Below are 22119 nucleotides of genomic sequence, written 5' to 3'. Positions count from 1 at the left end.
ACCTTCACTTCATACACATGGGACTCCCTCAGACCTTCACCGTGGCCCCAGATGGCAGGACCCTGTGTTCTGCCTTCTTGTCCCCCTGGACCCACATGGACATTATCCTGTCCCCTCAGAAGAATGGATGTGAGTGAAGAGGACCCAGCAAAGACCAGGGGCCTGGACCAGCCATGCTCCTGTCTCTCAGAGTGGCACATCCCCTCACTAACATCCTATCCTAACATTTTTTTGACAATATTCCCTCACCAGCACCCCCACACCAAGTCCTCTTAGCTCCAACTGCAACTCCTATGGACATGCTCGCTCACAGGAACCACAGTGGCCCTGGGTGTTTTGTATGACACAGTCCTTGAATGTTTGCTTGCTGCCACAAACACACATTATATAGAAGATTCACAGTAAAGGTGTGAAGGATGCTCCCATATCCCCAAACCATTCCTTCCCAGAGGTAGTCACACTAGGCACCTTCAGGGGCCAGGAAGCCGCCTCTGCAGGTGCAGGTAAGTCAGGAGATGGCACCAATAGAAAAGCAGGCAACACACAAACATGCCTCAGAAAAGAAAATAGGAGCAATTTAAGAAAATTACAGGATCTTCTAGCTTCCAGCCAAGATGGAGGCGTAGGTAGACACACTGTGCCTCCTCACACAACCAAAAGAAGGACAACAAATTTAAAAACAAAAAACCAGAACCGACAGAAAATCAAACTGTATGGAAGTCCCACAACCAAAAAGTTAAAGAAGAAACACCCAGACCAGTAGGAAAGGTGGAGTCAGGCAGCCAGAGCGGGGAGGACCTGCAGCAAGGAGGCAGCTGGTGGATGCGGGGAGTGAGGGCAGGAGGTCCCATGTTTGTGTGAAGATAAACCAGGAGGAACAACTGGGGAGCGACACAGACCACACAACCTGGGGTCCCAGTGCAAGGCAATAAAACCTCAAACCACAGACTGAAAACACCTATGGTGGCTGAGACAGCAGCGGGAGAAACTCCCAGCCTCACTGGAGAGAGAGTTCGTTGGAGAGACCCACAGTGTCCTAGAACCTACACAAGCCCACCCACCTGGGAATCAGCATTAGAAGGGCTCAGTTTGCTTGCGGGTAGTGGGGGAAGTGACTCAATCCGGCAGAGAGCGGAGCAAGCACCTGTGTTTTCTCTCAGACCCCTCCCCCACATACAGCGACAAAATGCAGCAACAAGTGTTGCCCCACCCTGGTGAACACCCAAGGCTCCGCCCCTCATACATAACTGGTGCACCAAGACAAAAAAAAAAAAGGGTCCAAATGAAAGAACAGATCAAAGCTCCAGAAAAAATACAACTAAGCAACGAAGAGGTAGACAACCTATCAGATGCACAGTTCAGAACACTGGTAATCAGGATGCTCACAGAATTAATTGGTTGAATATGGTCACAAATAGAGGAAGAAGTCAAGGCTATGCAAAGTGAAATAAAGGAAAATGTACCAGAAACCAACAGTGACAGGAAGAAAACTGGGGCTCACATCAACTGTGTGGATCAGAAGGAAGAAAGAAACATTCGACCAGAACAGAATAAAGAAACAAGAATTTTAAAAAATGAGGAGAGGCTTATGAACCTCCAGGACATCTTTAAACATTCCAACATCTGAATCATAGAGGTACCAGAAGGGGAAGAGGAAGAGCAAGAAATTGAAAACTTATTTGAACAAATAATGAAGGAGAAATTGCCCAATCTAGCAAAGGAAATAGATTTCCAGGAAGTCCAGGAAGCTCAGAGTCCCAAAGAAGTTAGACGCAAGAAGGAACACACCAAGGCACATCATAATTAAATTACCCAAGACCAAAGATAAGGAGAGAATCTTAAAAGCAGCAAGAGAAAAGGAGACAGTTACCTACAAAGGAGTATCCATAGAATGTCAGCTGATTTTTCAAAAGAGACCTTACAGGCAAGAAGGGGCTGGAATGAAGTATTCCAAGTCATGAAAGGCAAAGGACCTACACCCAAGATTGATCTATCCAGCAAAGCTTTCATTTAGAATGGAAGGACAAATAAAGTGCTTCTCAGATAAGGTCAAGTTCAAGGAGTTCATCATCACCAAGCCCTTATTATATGAAATGTTAAAGGGACTTATCTAAGAAAAAGCAGATAAAAAATATTAATAGTAAAATGACAACAAACTCATAGTTATTAACAACCACACCTAAAACAAAAACAAAAACAAAGCAAAAAACTAGAGCAGAAAGAGAACCACAGAAATGGAGATCAGATGGCGGGTTATCAGCGGGAGAGTGGGAGGGGAAGAAAGAGGAAAGGTACAGAGAATAAGTAGCATAGACGGTAGGTAGAAAACAGACAGGGGGAGGTTGAGGATAGTGGGAAATGTAGAAGCCAAAGAACTTATAATAAGTATGACTCATGGACACGAACTAAAGGGGGGGATGTGGGTAGGAGGGGGTGTGCAGGGCAGAAGGAATAAAGGGGAGAAAATGGGACAACTGTCATAGCATAATCAATAAAATATATTTTTTAAAAAGAAAAAAATAGATCACTAATGACATGCAAAGATGGCCAAACTCAGATCTAGGAGGAGATAGTGAGCCCTGGCCTGTGTGGCTGAGCTGGTTGGAACACTGTCTCATAACCAAAAGTTCACAGGTTCGGTTCCCCGTCAGGGCGCATGCCAAGACTGCGGGTTAGTCTCCGTTCAGAGTGTGTTCAGGAGGCAAGCAACCAATCGATGTTTCTCTCTCACATCCATGTTTCTCTCCCTCTCTGTCCCTTCTCCTCTCTCCAAAATCAATAAGCATGTCCTCAGTGTGGGATAAAAAAAAAAGGAGAAAGGAAAGATAGCGGGACTACACTAATGCCCATTTGCCACTTCTCAGGGCCAAACCCCAACTGTGACAGCAGGCGGTGTCACGAAGCACAGCAGTCCGCTCCTGCTGTGTCCTGAGCAAGGACAGGCCACACTGATTTCACTCACGCACCAGCCAGGGCAGCTCCGTGTTAGACTGCAGGGGCTTAGTCCCCACTCATGCTGAGGGCTGTGGGTCAGCAGGGCCACCCGTGCCCAGGGGGTTTGTTCTGGCTCAGACTGTCACCTCCCCAGGAACTCTGACACACCAGCTGCTCCTCATTCTTACCTGCCCTGAGTGTCACTGAGACTCAGCCACCCTGTTCTGCAGACACCTGTCTGCCGCCGGACATTGGAAGTGATGCAACTGGAAAGAACCTGTGACTCCATGGGGGCTGTGCTCACGCTCAACCCCGAGACCACTGTGTCGGGTCACTGGGTACCCTGCACCAAGCCCCAGGTGCTTGCAGTGACCAGTGACTGGGTTCACACCTCACACGCGGGGCCCTGCAGCCGGCCTGTCCCCTGTGCCTCTGCTTCCTCTCATGTCCCCAGCTCACCCTCGTCACCAGTCCCCACCCTGCCCACTGCGCTCAGTCCCTTCCCCCAGACCCCAAACACTCCACGCACGCAGTGGTGTGTTGTCACTTTACTAGAGGCCACAGGTGACAGTGGGCAACACCGCCAACCTCAAACGGGTCCCACCCACCCCCCATGCCCACCATCTGGGCCTCACAAGGACCATCTCCAAAGGCTGCCCTGTCTTGTCAGGCAAACTGGATCCTCTTGGGGAGGGAGAGGGGGAGCTGGGGTGCTGAGTCCAGTGAGGACCCTCCTGGCCGTCATTCCTGCCGCTCCCCCAGGCGGTCCAGCACCAGCTCGGCCTGGGTCTTGGCTTCCTGCAGGAGGCTGGAAATGCGCTGGTGGATCTGACAGACAAGGGGCCTGGTCAGCACCCTGTGACTGAGCCCATCCCTGCCGGCCCAGGCTTTCCCTGCCACCTCCTTGAGCCACCTCTGGCCCAAGCTCCCTGGCCTGTCCACTCAGATGATGGGCCATCCTGGGCTTCCTCACAGGCCTCTCACTGGAGATGGGAGGGGCTTTTAATCTGTCCTGAGCTTTGGGGACAGGCAGGCCCCAGGCTCCTCCCCCACCCCCGTCTTCCCACTTTAGCTATGACTGCCAAGGGTAGGGCTCTGTCCCCAAGGCCAGAGGGGCGGTGCTCAGGTGGTCAGTCCTTTAACTCAGCGCCCACATGATGGACAGTGACTTCTCTGAGGATGGCCAACATCATCAGCCTGGCTGGACCAGGCAGATGTAGACACAGCCTGGCCCTGAAAAGGCCACTGTGCCCCCAAGTCCCAAGTTTGAAATAGCTTCTCAACAATTCTCACAAGATCGCAGAGAGAAACCACACAGCTCAATGGCAGCGGGGGCCGGGGCTGGAACAGGGTGTAGGGGTGTGGAGTCTTCTTTTTGAAGTGACAAGAATGTCCCAGAACTAGATAGAAGTGGTGAATTCACACCATTCTAAATATGCTAAAGCCCTGAATTGTACATTTTGAAATGGTAAATTGTTTGTTCTGTAAATTTTACCCCAATAACAATAACACTGAAAGAACAGTGAATGCCAAAGCTGAGATCACTTCATCGATGGGCAACTGTTCTTTAGGCCCTGTGTTGCTGGTGCCAGTGTCTGGCCTGGCCAGTCCAGGGGACCCCAGGCCCAGGCAGCCCCACTAGTCAGGTAGGCACCGTGGGCAGTCCCAGGGTAGCCAGGCTGCCTCTCCGTCAAGGGCACAGGGGTCCCAACCCGGCAGCTTCCCAGTCCCCAGTCAGGACTGGCTCAAGTCCAGCCATAGCCCCACAGTGAGGGAAAAGAAACTGCCACCTGCCTCCACAGAAACCCTGAGAGAGGACCCCAGCCAGGCCTCGTCCACCTGCAGAAAGCTGGACAGGCGCTTCCTTGAAGACCTGTGACCAGAGGCTCTGGCCCACAGCTGCAAACCACAGCCCCAAGGGGCTCCTGCAGGCCCCTCCATGGGACCAGCCCTGAGCGCCTGCAGCTCACCTGGTCCTTGAACTTGTCATCACTGATGTCCTTCAGGTTGATGAGCACATTGAAATATGCACCAAACATGCCTGTCTCCAGGGCCTTGGCTGCCACCTGAAAGGCCACAGGGACAGGGCTGGGGGACAGTGAGGCTTGCCCTGTCCACTCTCAGCAAGGGGCCTGGGCCTGGGCTGAGCAGCAGCGTCCAGCAACCTGGTGCATGCCTGCCCCTCGGAGCCCTGGCACTTCGTCAGCATTGATGGCACCAAGGCCGCAGAGGCAGCTGGGCAGCCCGTCTGAGGACTATTGCCTGCATCCTGCAGCAGGGAGTGGGCTCCAGCTTCGTCAACCCAGAGGACAGAGCTAATGACCACAGCCAACTCTCCGCCTTCAAGCTTAGAAATGGAGGCCCCTCTTATCTAAGCACAGCCCAGCCACCTGGCACATCAGCTTCAGAGCAGCTTGGGCCTATCCTGGGTCAAAACCCCAGGTATGGACTTGATGGGTGATGGAGTGAGTATAGTGGCCCGTCACTTGATAGGAGCTTGGCCCTCCCAGGGGGTCCCTGGACCCTGTGCCGTCCAGCACGCAGAGGCTCACGCTCAGCTGGCCCAGGCCCACATCTCACTAGCCCCGGAGCTCCCCGACCTGATGCACCAAATGCGTGGTGCCCGGGCCTGGGTGGAGCTGACCACAGGTAGGGTCCTCACCAATGAGCTCCAACAGGTTAGACGTTCACAGGATCCCACGGGGCAAGGAGAGCTCAGGGTGATGCCCACAGGGAAACCTGGAGTTGGGTGGGGGGAACCACAGCCTTTGTGTCCAGGTGGCTTCCATTCTTGACAAATCACATGCAGCCGCCTTCCCAGGGAAGGAAGGGACACTCCTCTGTGGCCTCAAGACCAGACACAGAACACAGGTGTCTGACTGATACAGACCTTACACACTGCGGGGTCTAGAGAGTGTGAGCCGCAGAAATCTCAGACCCAAGCCCCCCGCACACGGGCTGCTGACCGTGTGGTGTGTGCATGTCCGGGAGCTGTCTTCTCATTTTCTAGAACCAGGAGGCCAGGTGGAAGGAGTGGGGGAGGCACAGACAAGGTCAGGGGTGGACTCTGAAGACTCGTTTGAGTTACTTGTCTATCCTGCGACCTTGGGTAAGATCCTGAATTCTCCATCTTTGAATGAGATTAACACACCAAGACCACCCGGGATGGGCTCATGCCCGGGCCTCACCCAGTAAACACCCATGAATGTCTGTGATTGCCTGGTGACCCACCATGCTGGGAGGCCAGGCTCCACCATGTACCTGCAGGTCTGACAGGCAGGCCAGGTTCACACACAGGGCCAGCTCCTGCAGCGCCGGCCACAGCGAGGCCACCGTCTCCGCCAGCTCCAGAGGCACGGCCACTGCCTGTCTCAGCCCCTTCTGCCGGGCAGCTGCTCGTCTGAAACCAAGGGAGTACCAAAGGTCTGGCCCAGGTCGCTCAGGAACCCCACCCTGGACCCCACCCCTACAGCTCTGAGCAGACAGAGCCAGGGTGGGGACGCTAGGAAAGTCATTCTTTAACCACAGACACAGGACCAAAGGGCAGCCTAACTGGAAGTGAAGTCCTTCTGAGGAGCCCGCTGTCCCCCCGCACCTCACTAGCCGGGATGCACCCACCTGTTCCTCTCCTCGGGGGTGCTCTTAGGCAGCTTCATCGCTTCCTGCCGGGACGAAGCACAGAAACACCTGGGGTGAGGCGCAGCCGGTCCGGGCCACACAGGGCCTGGGCTGGGTGGGGGCAGCCTCACAGCAGCACCCACGTCACCAACTGGGCGAGCATTTGCACACGGCACAGACTTCACTTTGGGAAGAGCGCTTCTGTTGGGTTCGTGGTTTAAAGCCCTCGGTGTTGGGCCCCCCACAGAGGAAGGTGACCTGGCTCAGGGACCCCAGAGAGGGCGCTAAGGGACTGGAGAGAAAGGGCTGGCAGCTGGGCAGGACTGCCAACCCCAAAGGGGTCTCATGAGGTCCCTGCATCCTGCCCCTCCCACAGCACCCAGCCTGCAGTCACTGCTCAGCAGTGACCCAGGCAGCAGTACAGTCCCCAAAGTCTAGACGTAAAGGTTCAGACTGTGCCCCCGCCTTCCCCAAATGCTCCTCTGCCTGGGAATGGCCACGCCAGGCCTGTCACTCTCCACACAATGTGCTCGAGGCCCTCTGGCCGCTGCCTGGACAGGTGGCCTTGTCTGCGCCCCCGTACTGGGAGCACGGCTGTGTCGGGGCCCTGCCTCCTGCAGCATGCCTGGATGCGTCCGAGGGCACACAGCTTTCTCTCCTCCAGATCACCACTGACCACTGACCACATTCTGGTCCCTCTGGGCACTCACCATGCAGGCTCCGAAGGCCTGGGCATCTGCGTCCACCAGCGCGGTCAGCTTGGCCGAGGCTGCGTGGAAGGGTGGGATCAGGCGTCGCATGGCCACGTCCAAGTGCTCAAACTGGCGCCGCCCATAGGTCATCAGGCCAGCCATGCAGGCCAGCGAGGCGCCCTGCGGAGGGGCAAGTTGAGGGACTGGGAGCCCTGCCACCACCCCTGTCCCCAGTCCTGTCCCTTCCTCCTGCTTGAGCTCACCATGGCTGCACTGGCCGCTGCCACAGAGCCGCCCCCTGGGGTGGCTGAGCGGGCGCCCACCTCTCGGACAAAGGCATGCAGGGACTTGTCCACCAAGCTCTGCTCAGGCCTGCTCTCGGGGACCAGGTATCTGCGGGACCCAGGAGGGACAGAGACAGGCCTGGGTGGTAAGTACAGACTGTCAAAGAAGGTCTGGCTTAGATCCTGGTCCTTAACTCCACCTCACCCCCTCACCCCATTCTCACCAACATGAGAAAGGGGGCACAGTCCCAGTTTGCAGAGCAACCAGAGCCTGGGGGGCAGGGGGAGCTGTGATCCCCCTGGAAGCCCCCTGAGGATAGAACGGGACCTTGTTGGGGCCTCACTACACCCCCCAGCCAGCCTCCAACCCCACAGCTGGCACAGGCACCCAGGTGTTTGCTGAGGAATAAGTGACCAAGCGGAAGGCCGGAAGCGTGGGAGACCAAAAGGGGGGGCCTGGGAGAGCCTGCTCACTCGATGATCCGTTCTTTAGGATTGAAGGGGGACAAGGAGTCCAGGCCCAGCCTGTTCACCACCTGGAAAAGAAGGGGCTGGTGACTGACAGGTCACCTCAGCCCGTCCCCCACGCATAAGGAAGGCCGCCAAAGGCTCAGTGCCACCTCGGCCCACGCAGCATTCCCACCCTGGTCGTCAGCTGCTGTCGGGGGGGCGAGTCCGGGGTGAGCCGACCACACCCTCCCCCACTAGGGGCCCTGCTGACCCCTGCTGGCTCCCGTCCACGCTGGACCCACCCAGGAGAGCACCTAGCCCAGAGCGGGCACCTCAGCCCTGCCAGACCCTCTGACGGGTTCGCCCGTGGATGTTACTCCAGAGGGAAACTGAGGCCCAGGGAGAGGAGCCGGCCCTCCGACCCCTCAGCACCTGGCCCTCATTCTGAACCACGCAGGCCTTCCCGCCTGCCCCACAGGCGACACCGCGTGCAGGAGATCATCACGGAAAGGGGCCAGCAGCACTGCCCTCTGGACGAGGCTTTATCTCCTCGGGAGTCAACAGCTAACTAGCCTTCAAAGCCTAGCAGCTGCCTGCTTTGCCTAAATATAAAACTTGTTACGCAAGGTACAGTGAATTTTACCTAAACTCAAAATAAAGTGGCAACAATCCCCATTTAAGATTAGAATTCCTTCTGCCAAAAAACATTCAAAACACTTTGCGGTGCCATATGCCAGCGACCAAGGCCCAGCTCTTTCTGAGCCAAACAGGCTGACATTTCCACACAAAAAGAAGGTGGTAAGTGCTGTTGAGAGGAACAAGCCAGCAGGGTCCCAGGGGTGATCACGAGGTGTCTCCAAAACCATGGGGACAGGTGGAGTGGCCCCTGGAGAGGGTGCTTGTAGAATCATCGTTAGGCAAAGCCCCGCTAACACAAAAAACACCAGACAGATGAACCGAATTTGTAAAATGAATGCAAACACCCAGCTAAGCTGGCAGAGAGTAGAGGAAATCATTCCAGGACAGTAGGGACCAGAAAGGTGAATCAGAAAGGTCTGCTCGCCCCAAGACTGGGTCCATCCTGGGGACACAGTGGCCCCCCTAACTGGGGGGGGGGGGCTCGAGCCTTCGACGAGTGGGCGTCAGATAGCAGGGCCCTGAAAGGCGACATCTCCGAGCATGGACCAGAATAACAGCCCTGTGCAGGACACAGCTGGGGCCCATCCCAGTCTCTGCCTTCCTCTGGGGGAAGCAGAAAGTTATCTCTCCTGGAAACGGTGACCTAAGTCACCCTGACGAAGGCGTGGGCTGTGCTCTCACGGAGCTCACCAGCCATGAGCATCCAGAGTGGCAAACATGAGACTCTGTCTAAAGTGATCCATTATCTAAGAAAAAGAAAGTCAAACTACGAACAATAAACGACAGCAAACTCAAAACTACCAACAACTGAATCTAAAAAACACAAACACATTAAGCAAACAACTAGAAAAGGAAGAGAATCACAGAATGGAGAGCACATGGAGGGCTATCGGGGGAGAATGGGGGAAAAGGTACAGGGAATAAGTACAATTGGCAGGCATAAAATAGACAGGGGGATGTTAAACATAGTATAGGAAATGGAGAAGCCAAAGAACTTATATGTACGACTCATGGACGTGAAGTAAGGTGGGGATTTCTGGAGGGAAGGGGGGTATCGGGCAGAGGGGGGCAAAGAGGAAAAAAATGGGACATCTGCAATAACACAATCAATAAAATGTACTTACTAAAACATAAATTTTGTGAGGAAAAGAAAATAAATGAAGAGGCCCACATGGCAGTGCCCCCAAGCATCTATCTAACAGCAGACACCGACATCATACCCAGGAGTCTGAGAACTACCACTGAGAAAGCTCCAGAGAGCCCACACTTACACCCAAAATCACAAAATGCCACAAGAGAGTTAGCAGGAACAAAGGGCAAAATCAGACCTTTCAGCTAGAGAATATAAAGCAGAACGTCAGAAAATAGAGGAGCACATCAGACACGTCAGTAAGGAATACTCGTATGTGGCAAATGTGAAAGCTCTTTCTGGGATGAAGTCAGAAAGCCACTGCTGGCCCCAGACACCTGTGGCTGGAATCTGGGGAGTCACGGGGTGTGTGCAGATCCTTGAAGTCCCCCCTCACAGAGCGCTTACTAATTACAAGCGGAAGAACAGAAAAACAGCAGTGGAAAACTTGGGGTCTCGTTGCCGCCTCAGCCAAGGTCCCAAGTCATCCATCCCCTGAGATGAAAGGGCGCGTGGTTTCCTGACCCGTGGCTCCGAGGGCCCGTCCCTGCCGTGCTGCTCCTGCAGACGACTCATGACCGCATCGGGTCGTGGAAAGGTCAGCCCATGCCTCCGAGGAACACTTTACAAAACAACTAGCTCATACTTTAAAGTCTGCCAAGGTCAATGAGGAGCAGCCAGGAGGCCTGGGGAACTGTCCCCAATTAAAGGAGACAAAAGACGTGACAACTAACTGCACCATGTAGTCTGATCCTGGAAAGGAGGATAAATATCTGTAAGGGGAGTTATTGAGACCCGATACAATTGCCTATACCCTATAGATTGGATGCTAGAATTTGTATTAATATTGAGTTTCCTGATTTTGGTAATTATACTGTTGTATAAGGGAACGCTATGTCCTTAAGCAAAACAACCTGAATAAGTCAGGGGTAAAGGGGCACAGCGTCTTCAACCTCCTCTCAAATGGTCCAGAAAAAAATAATATGATTATGTGTGAATACAGAGAGTAATGAAGCAAATGGACCAAACTGCAAACACCTGGTGAATCTGGAAGGAAGAAAAGTGTCCCTGGTACTAGTCCCACATCTTTTCTGCGAGTAGAAAACCACATCAAAATAAAAAGTTACACAAACTTTTGTAAAAGCTACAAAGAGAATTTAAAAGAAAAAAAAAAGAAAGAGAAAATGAACTGGCCATAAACTGTACCAGTGACTTGAAGTTAAGTTTGAGAAAAACACATTAATCCAGGGGGAAATAAATGAAAAGAAAGCAGAGAAAAGATAGAATATTTAGAAGACAGAAATTGCTTCTTCAATATAATCGGTGTCCCTGAAGTAAAAGAACCAAATAACTGGGTCAAAAATATAATTAAAGAGAATGTGCCTGAAAGTAAGTAAGAATGAAACCCATAAATCTCAAAGAACCCTGTTCCCAAGGGTAAAATAAGGTAAAACAATCCACAGCCACGCATACGAGGCAGCGTCACTCAATTCCCAGGGGAAGTGGGGAATCCACGGGGCATCACTGAGAGAGCATGGGTTGCCTTGAGCGGGGAGATGACCTCCCAAAGTGACATTTAATTCCAAAAGACAGTAATTACCAATATGCTCATAACATTCTCAGGGAAAAACAAGTGACTTGGAGTTTTGGTTGTCCAGCTGTCTCGCAACAGTAAAGTCACAGCAAGACATTCCCAAACATGCCACAATCCACAGAATGAAGCCACCGTGAGCCTTTCATTAAAAATCGGCTTCATTGTGAAATCCAGGCAACAGACAAGCAAGGAGGCTGGTGGGAAATGCCAGGCATGAGCCGACCTCACTTACAGAACTAAGATGAATTACCTGTGGGTATTTAGTATAGTTAACATATGCAGATACAGGTACAGAAGGTCAATGCTATGTATGTGACAATTTAAATCTGGAGCAAAGATGGCCACTCTCACAGTGCATTCACCTTCTTGTCTTTCTTCACGGAGTCAACAGACATTGTCTAGTATTCATAAAGTGCTAAAAGAGGAAGTAGGTTATTAAACTTAAAACTTTACCCACTTGGACTAATAAATGAATTCAGCAAAGTCGCTGGATACCAAGTCAACACGCATTGAGTCAGCTGCATTTCTATATATGGACAATAAGCAATCTGAAAAAGAACTTACAAAAACAACTTCATTTGCAACAGCGTCCAAAAGAATAAAACACCTAGGGATTCATGAACCAAGGAGGTGAAAGACTTACACGGTGAAAACTGCAAAACACTGATGAGAGGATTTAAAGACATACAAAAAATGGAAATACACCCCATGCTCACGGATAGAGGACGTCACACTGTTAAGATGGGGGTGCTGCCCAGCACCCGGCAGGTTCGGGGACACCGTCAACCCCCCCCCACGACATGATTTGCAGATACAGAAAAGCTCGTCCTGGGTGGCAGTGATGGGCTGCATGGCATTGCGAGTGTATTTAAGATCATTGCACTATACACTCAAAAAGGGTGAAGGTGACAGATTTTATGTTCTGCGTATTTTACCATGATAAAAAAAAGTGGGAAAAAACCACCAAAAGAACCTCCCTGGGAAACACTGTAACTCAGAAAAATCAGAAAATAGAGAAAGAAGAAAAGGTGGGGATAAATACTGTGTGTTTATTTTCCCATTTCCATAGAAGGCGGTCAATGTACTGATAAAAATCAATAAATTTTAAATTTTGGATATAATTTTAAAATGGAAAGAACTCAATAAAAAGAGGTAAGCATATTAAGTTATAATAGTAATCACCAGAATACTTTAAAAATAGACTAACGTCCATATACAGTAACCAGAAGGACACACTGACACCCCCCCAAACACTCCAACATGCCTGAAAATTGAACATAAGTAAATCCATACCTGCTACGTTGGCAAATGCTCAGAAATAACTTCAACTACCAAACAAAAAACTGTCAGAGACCCAATCATTGCTCAATGTCAGAAACGCACTCAGATTGGGAAAATGCCAGACCGGTGGAGCTCAAGGCACAGCCGTCACGTGGGACACATGGGGCCACAAAAATCCATGGACCCAGGTGCCGGAGCTTCACCCCCACACCTGGAAGTGTGAGGAGTCTGGAGGTGAGGTGGCTCCAGAACAGACACCGGTGGGAAGCAAGGGAGGCTGAAAGATGGTCCTCCCGCCAGAATTTCTACAAGACTGAGCACATTTCTACAAGACTGGTCACAAAGCAAATGGCAGTGGTGCCCCCCAAATGCAAATAGCGTGGTCTTATCTTCTAAGCGCAATGAAACAAAGGAGAGACTACGGGCCCCAGGACAGGACTGCAGGCCCACAGGTTGGGCACCGCCAGCACCCAGACCTGCTCCCAGAGCCCAGAGTTCACTCACCGGCTCCCCCCGCCCCAGCCCTCAGCCTGCTCCCCACCCTCAGGCTGACCCCTCCCTTGGGGGCACAGCCCACCAGCCTGATCCGATGCTCCTCCTCCAGGATGAAGAGGTTCTCCTTCTCACAGTAGAAGGCAGCGGCGTCCAGGAGGGCCTTTAGGGGCACCAGGCCCACCAGCTGCGAGCCCACCACTGGGAGGCTCAGTTCCTGCAGAGGTCAGCCAGCGTCAGTCCCCAGGGGACCAGGCAGGAGGACTCCCAAGAGGGTGGTGGAGACACCGCCCTGCTCACCTGGAGGGACCCCCAGCCAGGAGGGGCACCCATCCTGCTCACCTGGGCTTCTCTGCAGGTCTCCTCATAGACCGTATGCAGCCCTGTGACCTCAAAGTCCAGGATGTTCGTGGACACCTGAGCCAGGTTCTTTTCATCCAGGTACCAGCCAATGCCCTGAACCTTTCTCAGACGTCCTGGCTGCAAAAGGAAAAAGCCTTTCTCAGCCCATGCCCCGTCCAACACCTCCTGGTTACCGGTGCTCAGAGCTACTTGCCCCTGCACCCCCAGCTGGCCGGGGGGGGCCCTTCCTCCCGAGAGGCCTGGACAAGGCAGGCAAGGATGCCCGCAGGTGTGTTGCCCCCCATGGCCTGCAGATGTGTGGTGCTCCCGGTGGCCAAGCACACATGGCCCACCCCCTCATTCACCCACTCTCTCATAGGAGCAGGCAGGAAGGGCACTGCCCGCCACAGGGAAACTGAGGCCCCAGGGGGCCAAGCTCCAGGAGGCCTACCCCACGGGCACCAAGCTCAGATGAGGCCCTGCTTCTCGGTCAGCACTCCACCCACACTGTGTAGCCATCCCTATGTGGCTCCAAAATCCCGATTGGTCCCTTCCTTCCACTGAACCCCTCACTCCGGAGGGGCTCTCCGCCCTTCATCCTTGGGGTGACTCAGCCCATCTGAGGAGGGACCTCTGACCTCGACTTCAGAGCAGAAGAAGGATTTGGGTTCTCCCTGCTTCTGTGTTGTACTCACACAATGGTGTCTGCAGGCTGGGGACCCGGGGGACCTGGGGCCTCTGGAGGTGGGGGGCTAACAGACTGGCAGGGCGTCCCTCCTAACCAGGTGTCCCTGTGTCTTGCTGTGTCCAACTCAGACTTTCTACAGCACTGATGCTCAACCTAAGTGAAGGTGCCGTGGCAGATCAGGTGGGTCGGGGTCGCTGGGAGTATCTGGGAATGTCTGGGGGAACCTGAGAGTACCGAGGGCAACTGGGTCTTAGAGAGCAGCTGCCCTCCTTTCAGGATAAAAGTGCTGCAGTATTTTAACAGCAGGTACAGCCCTGCCTGCTTCCACGGAAAATGTCCTTTAAGGCAAATGCTCCCCCATTGCAAACAGAACCCCACCCTGCCCCTTCCCACATGGTATGGACTCTGAGGCTGGGCTGGTCAGCAGGTCCACCCCATGGTGCCACATAGACTCTGACCCTCTTCCTGTGCCCCTGGTGGCCTGTGGGACAACCTCCAGGAGCAGGCCCACTGCAACGCCCACGGCGATGGCAGGCGAGCCTGGACACCTCTTACCTGGTCCTTCCCCCGGCCCTGCTCCCGAAGGTTGAGGGCGATGCGGTGGGCCTGCTCCTTCGTGCTGAGCAGGTTGATGTTGAAGGCGAGGAGGAACTTCCGTGCCCCTGTGACTGTGGCCCCCCAGCTGGGGACAAAGGTGCTGGGGCCAAAGTCGGGTGCCCAATCGGCCTGCTTGAGCTGTGGAAAAACTCACCCTGGGGTGTTGCACTCTATGGAAGGGGCGCCCCACTGAGGCTGGAGGGGACAAAGAGGGTACATACCCCTGCAGGGTTCACCCCAAACCCGCCCGCCATTGGGAGAACACGACACCTTCTCAGGCAGAGCCTCGTACTCCCCCGCCCGGATGGCCGGCAGGGTCCGGCGACTGGCCACCTGTGCTGCCTCACCGTAGAGGTACACTGCAAGGGGGGCCTGCTGGTCAGGCGCTGGCTGGTGGGCACTCCAGAACCCCCATTCCCAGAGGAGAACTGAGGCAGGCCGTGCTTGCCAGCCTCAGCTCCCACCTCTCCAGGAGTGTGCTTTCTCTGTGGGTGGTCACCGATGGACACTCAGCATGGGCTAGGACGGCTCCTCTGCCCACCAGGGGCAGGGCAGTCCCCACCCTTCTGCTCCCCCTATACAGCTGTCCCTGCAAAAGCCATCAGCTGACCAAAAGAATTAGGGCATGCTATTGCAAGGGTGCCTATATTTCTTTCTAAAAAATATTTTTATTGTGCAATAAATAGGGCCACAAATTGAGGAAATTCACCACAGACTCCCAACACCCACACAAGCACAGCAACAGGTGTGTGCTACCCCCAAATCTGCATGGGGCGGGGTGTGCCCCTGAGCTCAGGTGCCCTGTCCACCACACGCTTTCTTTCCAATTTGCCCCCCTTTGTTCCAGGTCATTTTCTTGGTTAATCCCCCAAAGTGAGATGATTCCATTAGGAGGGATGGACTGATAGGGCTGTCCACTCATCTTGATAAATTACATCACAAACTGGCTGCTCTGGTCCACACATCACCCCCGCCACCTCAGTGCATGAGACCCCAGGGCCTCCCAGAGGCTGGGGCACCCAGAGCTTTTATCTCCTTATGGAAGAAGCAGAAATATTCTTCCTTGTCAGCTCGCTGGTGGCAGGGGTTTTTTGTTTTTAATAATCTGCATTTTTAAGGAGTCCCAAGCAGAGAAGGGTGAGAGACGCTGATGGGAACTGAAGTGAAGAGGGCCTGGCTGGGGGAGCCCCTGGGATCAAGGTGCCCCTCCTCAGGGGCCACTCACCTGGCACACTCAGCTCCTCTGCCAGCCGCTGGCCGAAGGCCTGGGCACAGAGCACACACTCGGCCATGCCGACGCCCCTCACCGGGATGAAGGGGCACACATCCAGGGCGCCCATCCGAGGGTGCTCTCCTGCAGAGGGATGGGGGCTGAGCACCAGGAGGCCCAGCTGAGGGCCTGGGCAGGGGCTCCCCCTCAGGCCCCCATCTGTGCCCCCATCTGTGTCCCCATCCACACACTCCCAGCTGTTCACACCAACCACAGGGACCCGGGACATAAATGGAGCCACTTCAAAATGCAGCCTGAGCTGCCCCCACAGGAACTGCCTTGCACATTTGGAAGGTTCAAACAGGCCAAAATAACTTTTGCACTGTGCCTGAGGCAACAGGGCGCCCCAGAGAACCGTTTGCAAGGATAACAGAAAGCAGATATTAGGCTGCAGGACTGAGGCGTTCTTTAGAATCAGCGTCACTATGTTATCTGCACAACAGAACTGGCTTCCTTCTATTGGTGAAATAGTTCCCCGCCCTTCTCATAAATGCCCACTGTCTGTGTCTCCTGATCAGAACCATCTCTGGGCTTCTGCCTGAACCAGTGCCTCCTGAGTTGCTAGTCTTTTTTATTTTAATCCTCACTCGAAGATATGGTTTTTGGTTTGAGAGAGAGAGAGAGAGAGAGGAAGAGAGGAGAGAGAAAGAAACATTGATTCGAGAAACATCAATCAGTTCAGGATCAAACCCACACCCTGGGACTTCCGCCAAGATGGAGGTGGAAATACCATGCTTTCTCACACAACCAAGTTTAGAGACAACAAAATATTAGCAACAGAAAACATAGTCAGAACACAGAAAATTGAACTTTTCAGAAGTCTGATAACAACGAATTCTTCAGCCTGACCGATAGACCAGTGAGGGAGTGGGCAGTGAGACAGGACCAAGCAGGCCCCAGCGGAGGCCCCAGGAGGCAGCAGAGGGGGCCGCCATTTCCCCGCTCTGACCCTGCCCCCACATACATTGTCACAACCCAGGGACCTGGACAGCCCTGCCCTGGTGAACACCTAACGCTCCGCTCCTCATACTTAACAGGCGTGAATAGACCAAAAATGGCTCAAGAAGATCTCAAAGCCCCAGAGCCCATAACTCTAAGCAACGAAGAAATAGCAAGACTTTCATATGTACAGTTCAAAACACTGGTGATCAGGATGCTCACAGAACTGGTTGATTTTAGTCATAAATTAGAGGAACATATGAAGGCTAAACTAATTGAAATGAAGGGAATTGCACAGGAAACCAATAGTGATGAAAAGGAAACTGGTACTCAAATCAAGGGAGTGAACTAGAAGGAAGGAAAAAATGACCAAACAGAAAAATATGAAGAAACAAGAATTCAAAAAAATGAGGAGAGATTTAGGAACCTCCAGGACATCTTTAAACACTCCAACATCTGAATTATAGGGGTACCAGAAGGGGGAAAGGAACAGCCACAAATGGAAAACTTATTTGAACAAATAATAGAGGAGAATTTCCCCAATCTGGCAGAGGAAATAGACTTCCAGGAAATCCAGGAAGCTCAGAGAGTCCCAAAGAAGATGGACCCAAGAAGGAACACACCAAGGCACATCATCATTAAATTACCAAAGATTAAAATGAAGGAGAGAATCCTAGAAGCAGCAAGAGACAAGGGGATAGTCACCTACAAAGGAGTTCCCATCAGACTGTCAGCTGATTTCTCAAAAGAGACCTTACAGGCAAGAAGGGGCTGGAAAGAAGTATTCCAAGTCATGAAATCCAAAGACCTACATCCAAGATTGCTCTGTCCAGCAAAGCTTTCATTTAGAATGGAAGGGCACTTAACCTTGTCAGAGAAGGTCGAGTTCAAGGAGTTCATCATCACCAAGCCCTTAGTATATGAAATGTTAAAGGGACTTATCTAAGAAAAAGAAGATAAAAAAGATGAACAGTGAAAGGACAGCAAACTCACAGTTATTAACAACCACACCTAAAACAAAAGCAAACTAAGAGGACAGCTAGATCAGGAGTGGAAACATAGAAATGAAGAGCTCATGGAGGGTTAGCAACAGGGGAGTGGGAGGAGGAGAAGGGGGGAGAAGGTACAGATAATAAGTAGCATAGACAGTAGGTAGAAAATAGATGGGGGGGCAAGAATAGTATGGGAAATATAGAATCTAAAGAACTTGAGACATGTGGTCATAAACTAAAGGGGGGAATGGTGGGGATGGGGGTGTGCAGGGTGGAGGGGAATGAAGGGGGGGAATAGAACAACTGTAATGGCATAATCAATAAAATTTTTTTAAATTCTGAATTAAAAAAAAAACCCACACCCTTTGATGTTGGTGCGGGGACAGAACTTCCCAACGGAATCACCATAACGGGGCCAGGGCCTGAGTAGCTACTCTTTGATCTCAGATGCGTGGTGGTGTTTCTCACTTTGCCCTTTTACTTTCAGGTTTACAGTGTAAGCCCCTCCCTCTCCTTAAAACGACAAAGAAAACACAAAAGGGCTGCTGGTGCTCTCAGAGTCCTGGCCAGGCTGGAGGGCCTTCCTGGCCCAGCACTGGTCGTCCAGCCCTCCCTCCCCCGCAGCTCGGAGTCCATGTTGAGCCCCTGCTGCTGGCCAGCAGACCCCCTTCAAGGTGTTGTACCCCTCCCCACACTCTAGCACTTCTCTCCATCCCTCCTCACTCTGACATGTGCCTCCATCTCCTCCCAAGTTCACTTGTGAATTCCCTGCCTGTGGGCCTGGCCTCCTCCCATGAGCAGTCAGAGACCTTGGACCCTGCTTGCCGCCCCAGTGTGTTTGCCTTTGCAGGCTGTTGACAGGTTGCTTTCCAACAGGGCCAAGTCTTCACCTTGCCCTGCACCCCCTGCCTCAGGGCCTGCTTAGAGTGCCCGAGCCTCACTGCCCAGAGTCACCAGGCACCTCCACCTGGCCAAGCCGGTTCCATGGGCTCCATCTGAGACCCCTCAGGGGCTGTAGGGGTCCTCTGAGGACAAGCCCCCAGACCCCAGGCCACGCCCTGTGGGCGAGACAGCCCCCCACCTTTGTGCTTGCTCATGTCAATGAGCCGGAAGGCAGCCCGGGCAGCGTTGAGGGCACCCTCCACCACATCCTCGGGTGGCCCCACGAAGGTGTAGACGGTGCGGTTGGTTGAGGGGCCGGCGTCCACGTCCAGTAGCACGCAGCCTGGGGTCTGAGCCACAGCACGGGAGATGGCGTCAATCACCTGGGGGCGAGAGCCCGGCCCACGCCTCAGTTTGCCCACTTGGAAGAAGGAATGGAAGCTTCAGAGGTGGCTGTCTCTCTCCTGTGCCCCACCCACCCAAAGGTGTTCCCAGCAAGCTGGCACTGAGCACTGGGGAATTCCCGAAAGAGCAGGAGCCAGGGGAGACCACGGCCGGCTGTAGTTGCCAAGGAGGGGGCAGTGAGTGGCCCCTCCAGGAGAAACTGAGGCAGACAGCAGAACAGGCAGAGGAGCTGCCGGGGCTCCAAGAAGGTGACCGATAGGCCCGGGTCACAGAGGCCAGGGCTCAGGCCCTCCAAGAGGCCTCCGGTGGGAGTAGCTGCATGGGGGGGATGGGGAGGCATGAAAGGCCCAGAACCTTCTGAGGTGACAGAAATGCCCAGTGGTTAGGAGCAGGGGCTGTGTACAGACTGCTCTGTGGCCCTCAGTCGCCTGCCTAAACTCTTTGTGCCTCAGTTCCCTCGTAGGTGCTGTGAGGATCACAGTGTTCAACCCGATAAGCTGTGGGGAGGGGAGACGGAGGAACCGTGGTGAGGACCCTCAAACAGCCCTGGGGGTGGGGGTGGGGGGCCCCATTCTCACAAGAGGCCAAGTGATTTGTCCAAATCTGGGGTCAGGCCCCCTGCCTGACCACCCAGGTTGGTCACTTCAGTTTCCCACACTCACGGGACATGCACGTCACTGTGGTGATAGGAGGTGGTCCCTTTTGAGAGAAGATAGTCCCGATGCCACACCACCTGAGACCCTTGCACCGCCCCCACCCTGCCCCCCTGGCACCTCACCTCCTGGTTGTTCCCCTCTGAGAAGTTGGGGACACATTCCACCAGGCGAGACATGGTCTGGGCCTTGAGCCTTGATCAGGACGCTGCTCTCACGAGGCAGGAAGGGAGGACGGACAGGGCTCTCCGTGTCCTGCAGGGCCTTCACGCTCCCCACCGGGCTGCTTATTAACCACCAGCCACGGTGAGGGGACAGGGACAGGCTGGCTCCTGGGCAAACACTGAGCGGTCGGGGCGGGGCAGACCCAGGATCCACGGCAACACTGATGACTTTGGAGGAGGAGGAGGGACCGCTCTGTCCGGGGTGGGAACCCCTAAAATAAGCACCTGGGACCAGGACCCTCAGCAGGGAAAAGTCCTCACCAGACCAACACCTCAGGTCAGCTGAGACTCCACTCTTAACCAGGCTGTGGCCAGAGCTGGCCCTCTGTGTGACCTCCCTCAGGACCCTCCAGGTGGCCCTCTGGGCCTCCATTTCTTCATGCAAACTCTCAAGCCTCAGGGCGTCCGAGGGACAAGAAGGGCACCGTGAGGCTGCAGGCGTGGCCTGGCTCCGGGCAGAGACCAGTGCAGCTTGGTCAGGCAGGGGAGTGGGAGGGGAGGGAGTGTGTGCGGGTGTGTGGGGCCCTGGTGGGGCAGGCAGGCCGAGTCAGGGCTGGCTCTCCCCAGCTGTGGCCACTGCTCCCCAAGGCCAGGGGCTCCCTAAAGGGTCAATGCACCCCCATCAGCAGCTCAAGGCCATGTGCTCCAAAGGCTCTGCTCAGGTCAATGCTATCTTAAAATTCTTGATGATCTCTTTTTTTTTTAAGATTTTATTTATTTATTTTTAGAGAGAGGGGAAGGGAGGGAAAAAGAGAGAGAGAGAAACATCAGTGTGCAGTGGCCTCTGCAAGGCCTCCACTGGGGCCTGGCCTGACACCCAGGCCTGTGCCCCAACTGAGAATGGAACTGGTGACGCTTTGGTTCACAGGCCCGTGTTCAATCTACTGAGCTACACCAGCCAGGCAAAATCTTTGATGATCTTTAATCAGGGTGGGCATTTCATTCTGCAAAGGCCCCCCACCAATCTCGTGGCTGCCCCACGATCCCCTCCCAAGAGCAGGCTGCACCCCATCTGCCCTTCTGCCGGGTGCAGGTACCCCACGCAGCCTTTAGGGTGGTCGGTGTCTGAGGCTGCTTCACCCCTCGGCAGTCTCCATGGGGCTAGGACGAGGCGGTGCCCAGATCTTCAGATCCCCAACTGTTCCACTCAAGGGGACTCGGAGGAGGAGGGGCCCCACCACCCCGGAGCAGACAGGGGAACCCAGAGACCCTCAGAGGCTGGGGACTGGCCAGGCCCTCTCCAGCCATGGCTCCCCCCTTGCTGACTGTGGGTGACTGTGGGTGATGACTATACCATCTCTGGGTCCCCAGAGGGACTGTGGAAGCCTCAGCAGCGTCTGGCAAACGCCAAAGGCCCAGCAAAGGTGGCTCTCCAAACTCACCCTGATGCCAGGAGACAACCTGCGGCCCCGGGGTGCCCGCCAGCACCTCTTCCGGCAGAGGCCCCTGGTGCTGCATTTGTGTGACCACAGAAACCCCCAAGAGGCAGGAGCCCCTCCGCCAGATGTCGGTGCTCTGCGGCTGGGAGGGAAGGATGCTGGTCTGTTATGGAATGAACTGTGACCCTCAAATGCACACATTGAAGCCCTAACCCCTGAGGTGACTATTTTGGGGGAGAGGGTCATTCCAGAGGTAATTAGGTTAAAATGAGGTTACAAGGGTGGGCCCTAATCAAATGAGACTGGTGTCCCTGTAAGGAGAGGAAATGCCCTGGCCAGGTGGCTCAGTTGGTTAGAGTGCCATCTCCTACACCTCCAAATGGCTGCGGGCTCGGTCCCCAGTCAGGGCACATACCTAGGTTGTGGGTTCAATCGGGGCACATACGGGAGGGACCGATCAGCGTTTCTCTCATTCCTCTCTCTCCCTCCCTCTCTCAAATCCATAAACACATCCTCAGTAGAGGAAAGACAAGAAAAGGAGATTAGAACACGGACACACAGAGGGACAGCCATGTGATGACACAGGAGACAACCGTGTCTACATGCCAAGGCCAGAGGCCTCGGGAGGAACCTGC

The 22119-nt window shown here is 53.9% G+C and overlaps 1 protein-coding gene across 7 annotated transcripts; it reads right to left on the bottom strand.

Annotated features, from left to right (window-relative positions):
- Positions 1-3449: 3449 nt before the first annotated feature.
- Positions 3450-20200, bottom strand: FTCD (formimidoyltransferase cyclodeaminase). 7 transcript variants are annotated; one of them, XM_037158198.2, is made up of 14 exons: positions 20007-20199; positions 19023-19206; positions 15966-16094; positions 15011-15099; positions 14699-14878; positions 13456-13593; positions 13199-13330; positions 8003-8064; positions 7508-7667; positions 7263-7424; positions 6553-6596; positions 6196-6334; positions 4905-5000; positions 3451-3762 (listed from the first exon to the last, which is right to left on the bottom strand). In XM_037158198.2, exons 1-14 carry the CDS (start codon positions 20058-20060, stop codon positions 3676-3678), a joined length of 1656 nt encoding a protein of 551 aa, XP_037014093.2. In that variant the 5' UTR covers positions 20061-20199; the 3' UTR covers positions 3451-3675. The 7 variants fall into 7 exon arrangements, 6 of the variants coding, with proteins under 6 accessions (XP_037014096.2, XP_037014093.2, XP_037014094.2 ...); XM_037158199.2 differs by having other exon boundaries at positions 7508-7637; positions 20007-20198; XM_037158200.2 differs by having other exon boundaries at positions 3675-3762; positions 4905-5022; positions 20007-20200.
- Between the last annotated feature and the right edge of the window lie 1919 nt (positions 20201-22119).

This window comes from Artibeus jamaicensis, unplaced genomic scaffold (assembly GCF_021234435.1).
Source record: "Artibeus jamaicensis isolate MK-2021 breed Jamaican fruit bat unplaced genomic scaffold, CSHL_Jam_final scaffold_474, whole genome shotgun sequence".
NCBI lineage: Eukaryota > Metazoa > Chordata > Mammalia > Chiroptera > Phyllostomidae > Artibeus > Artibeus jamaicensis.
This window is presented reverse-complemented; position numbering and strand designations above follow the sequence as displayed.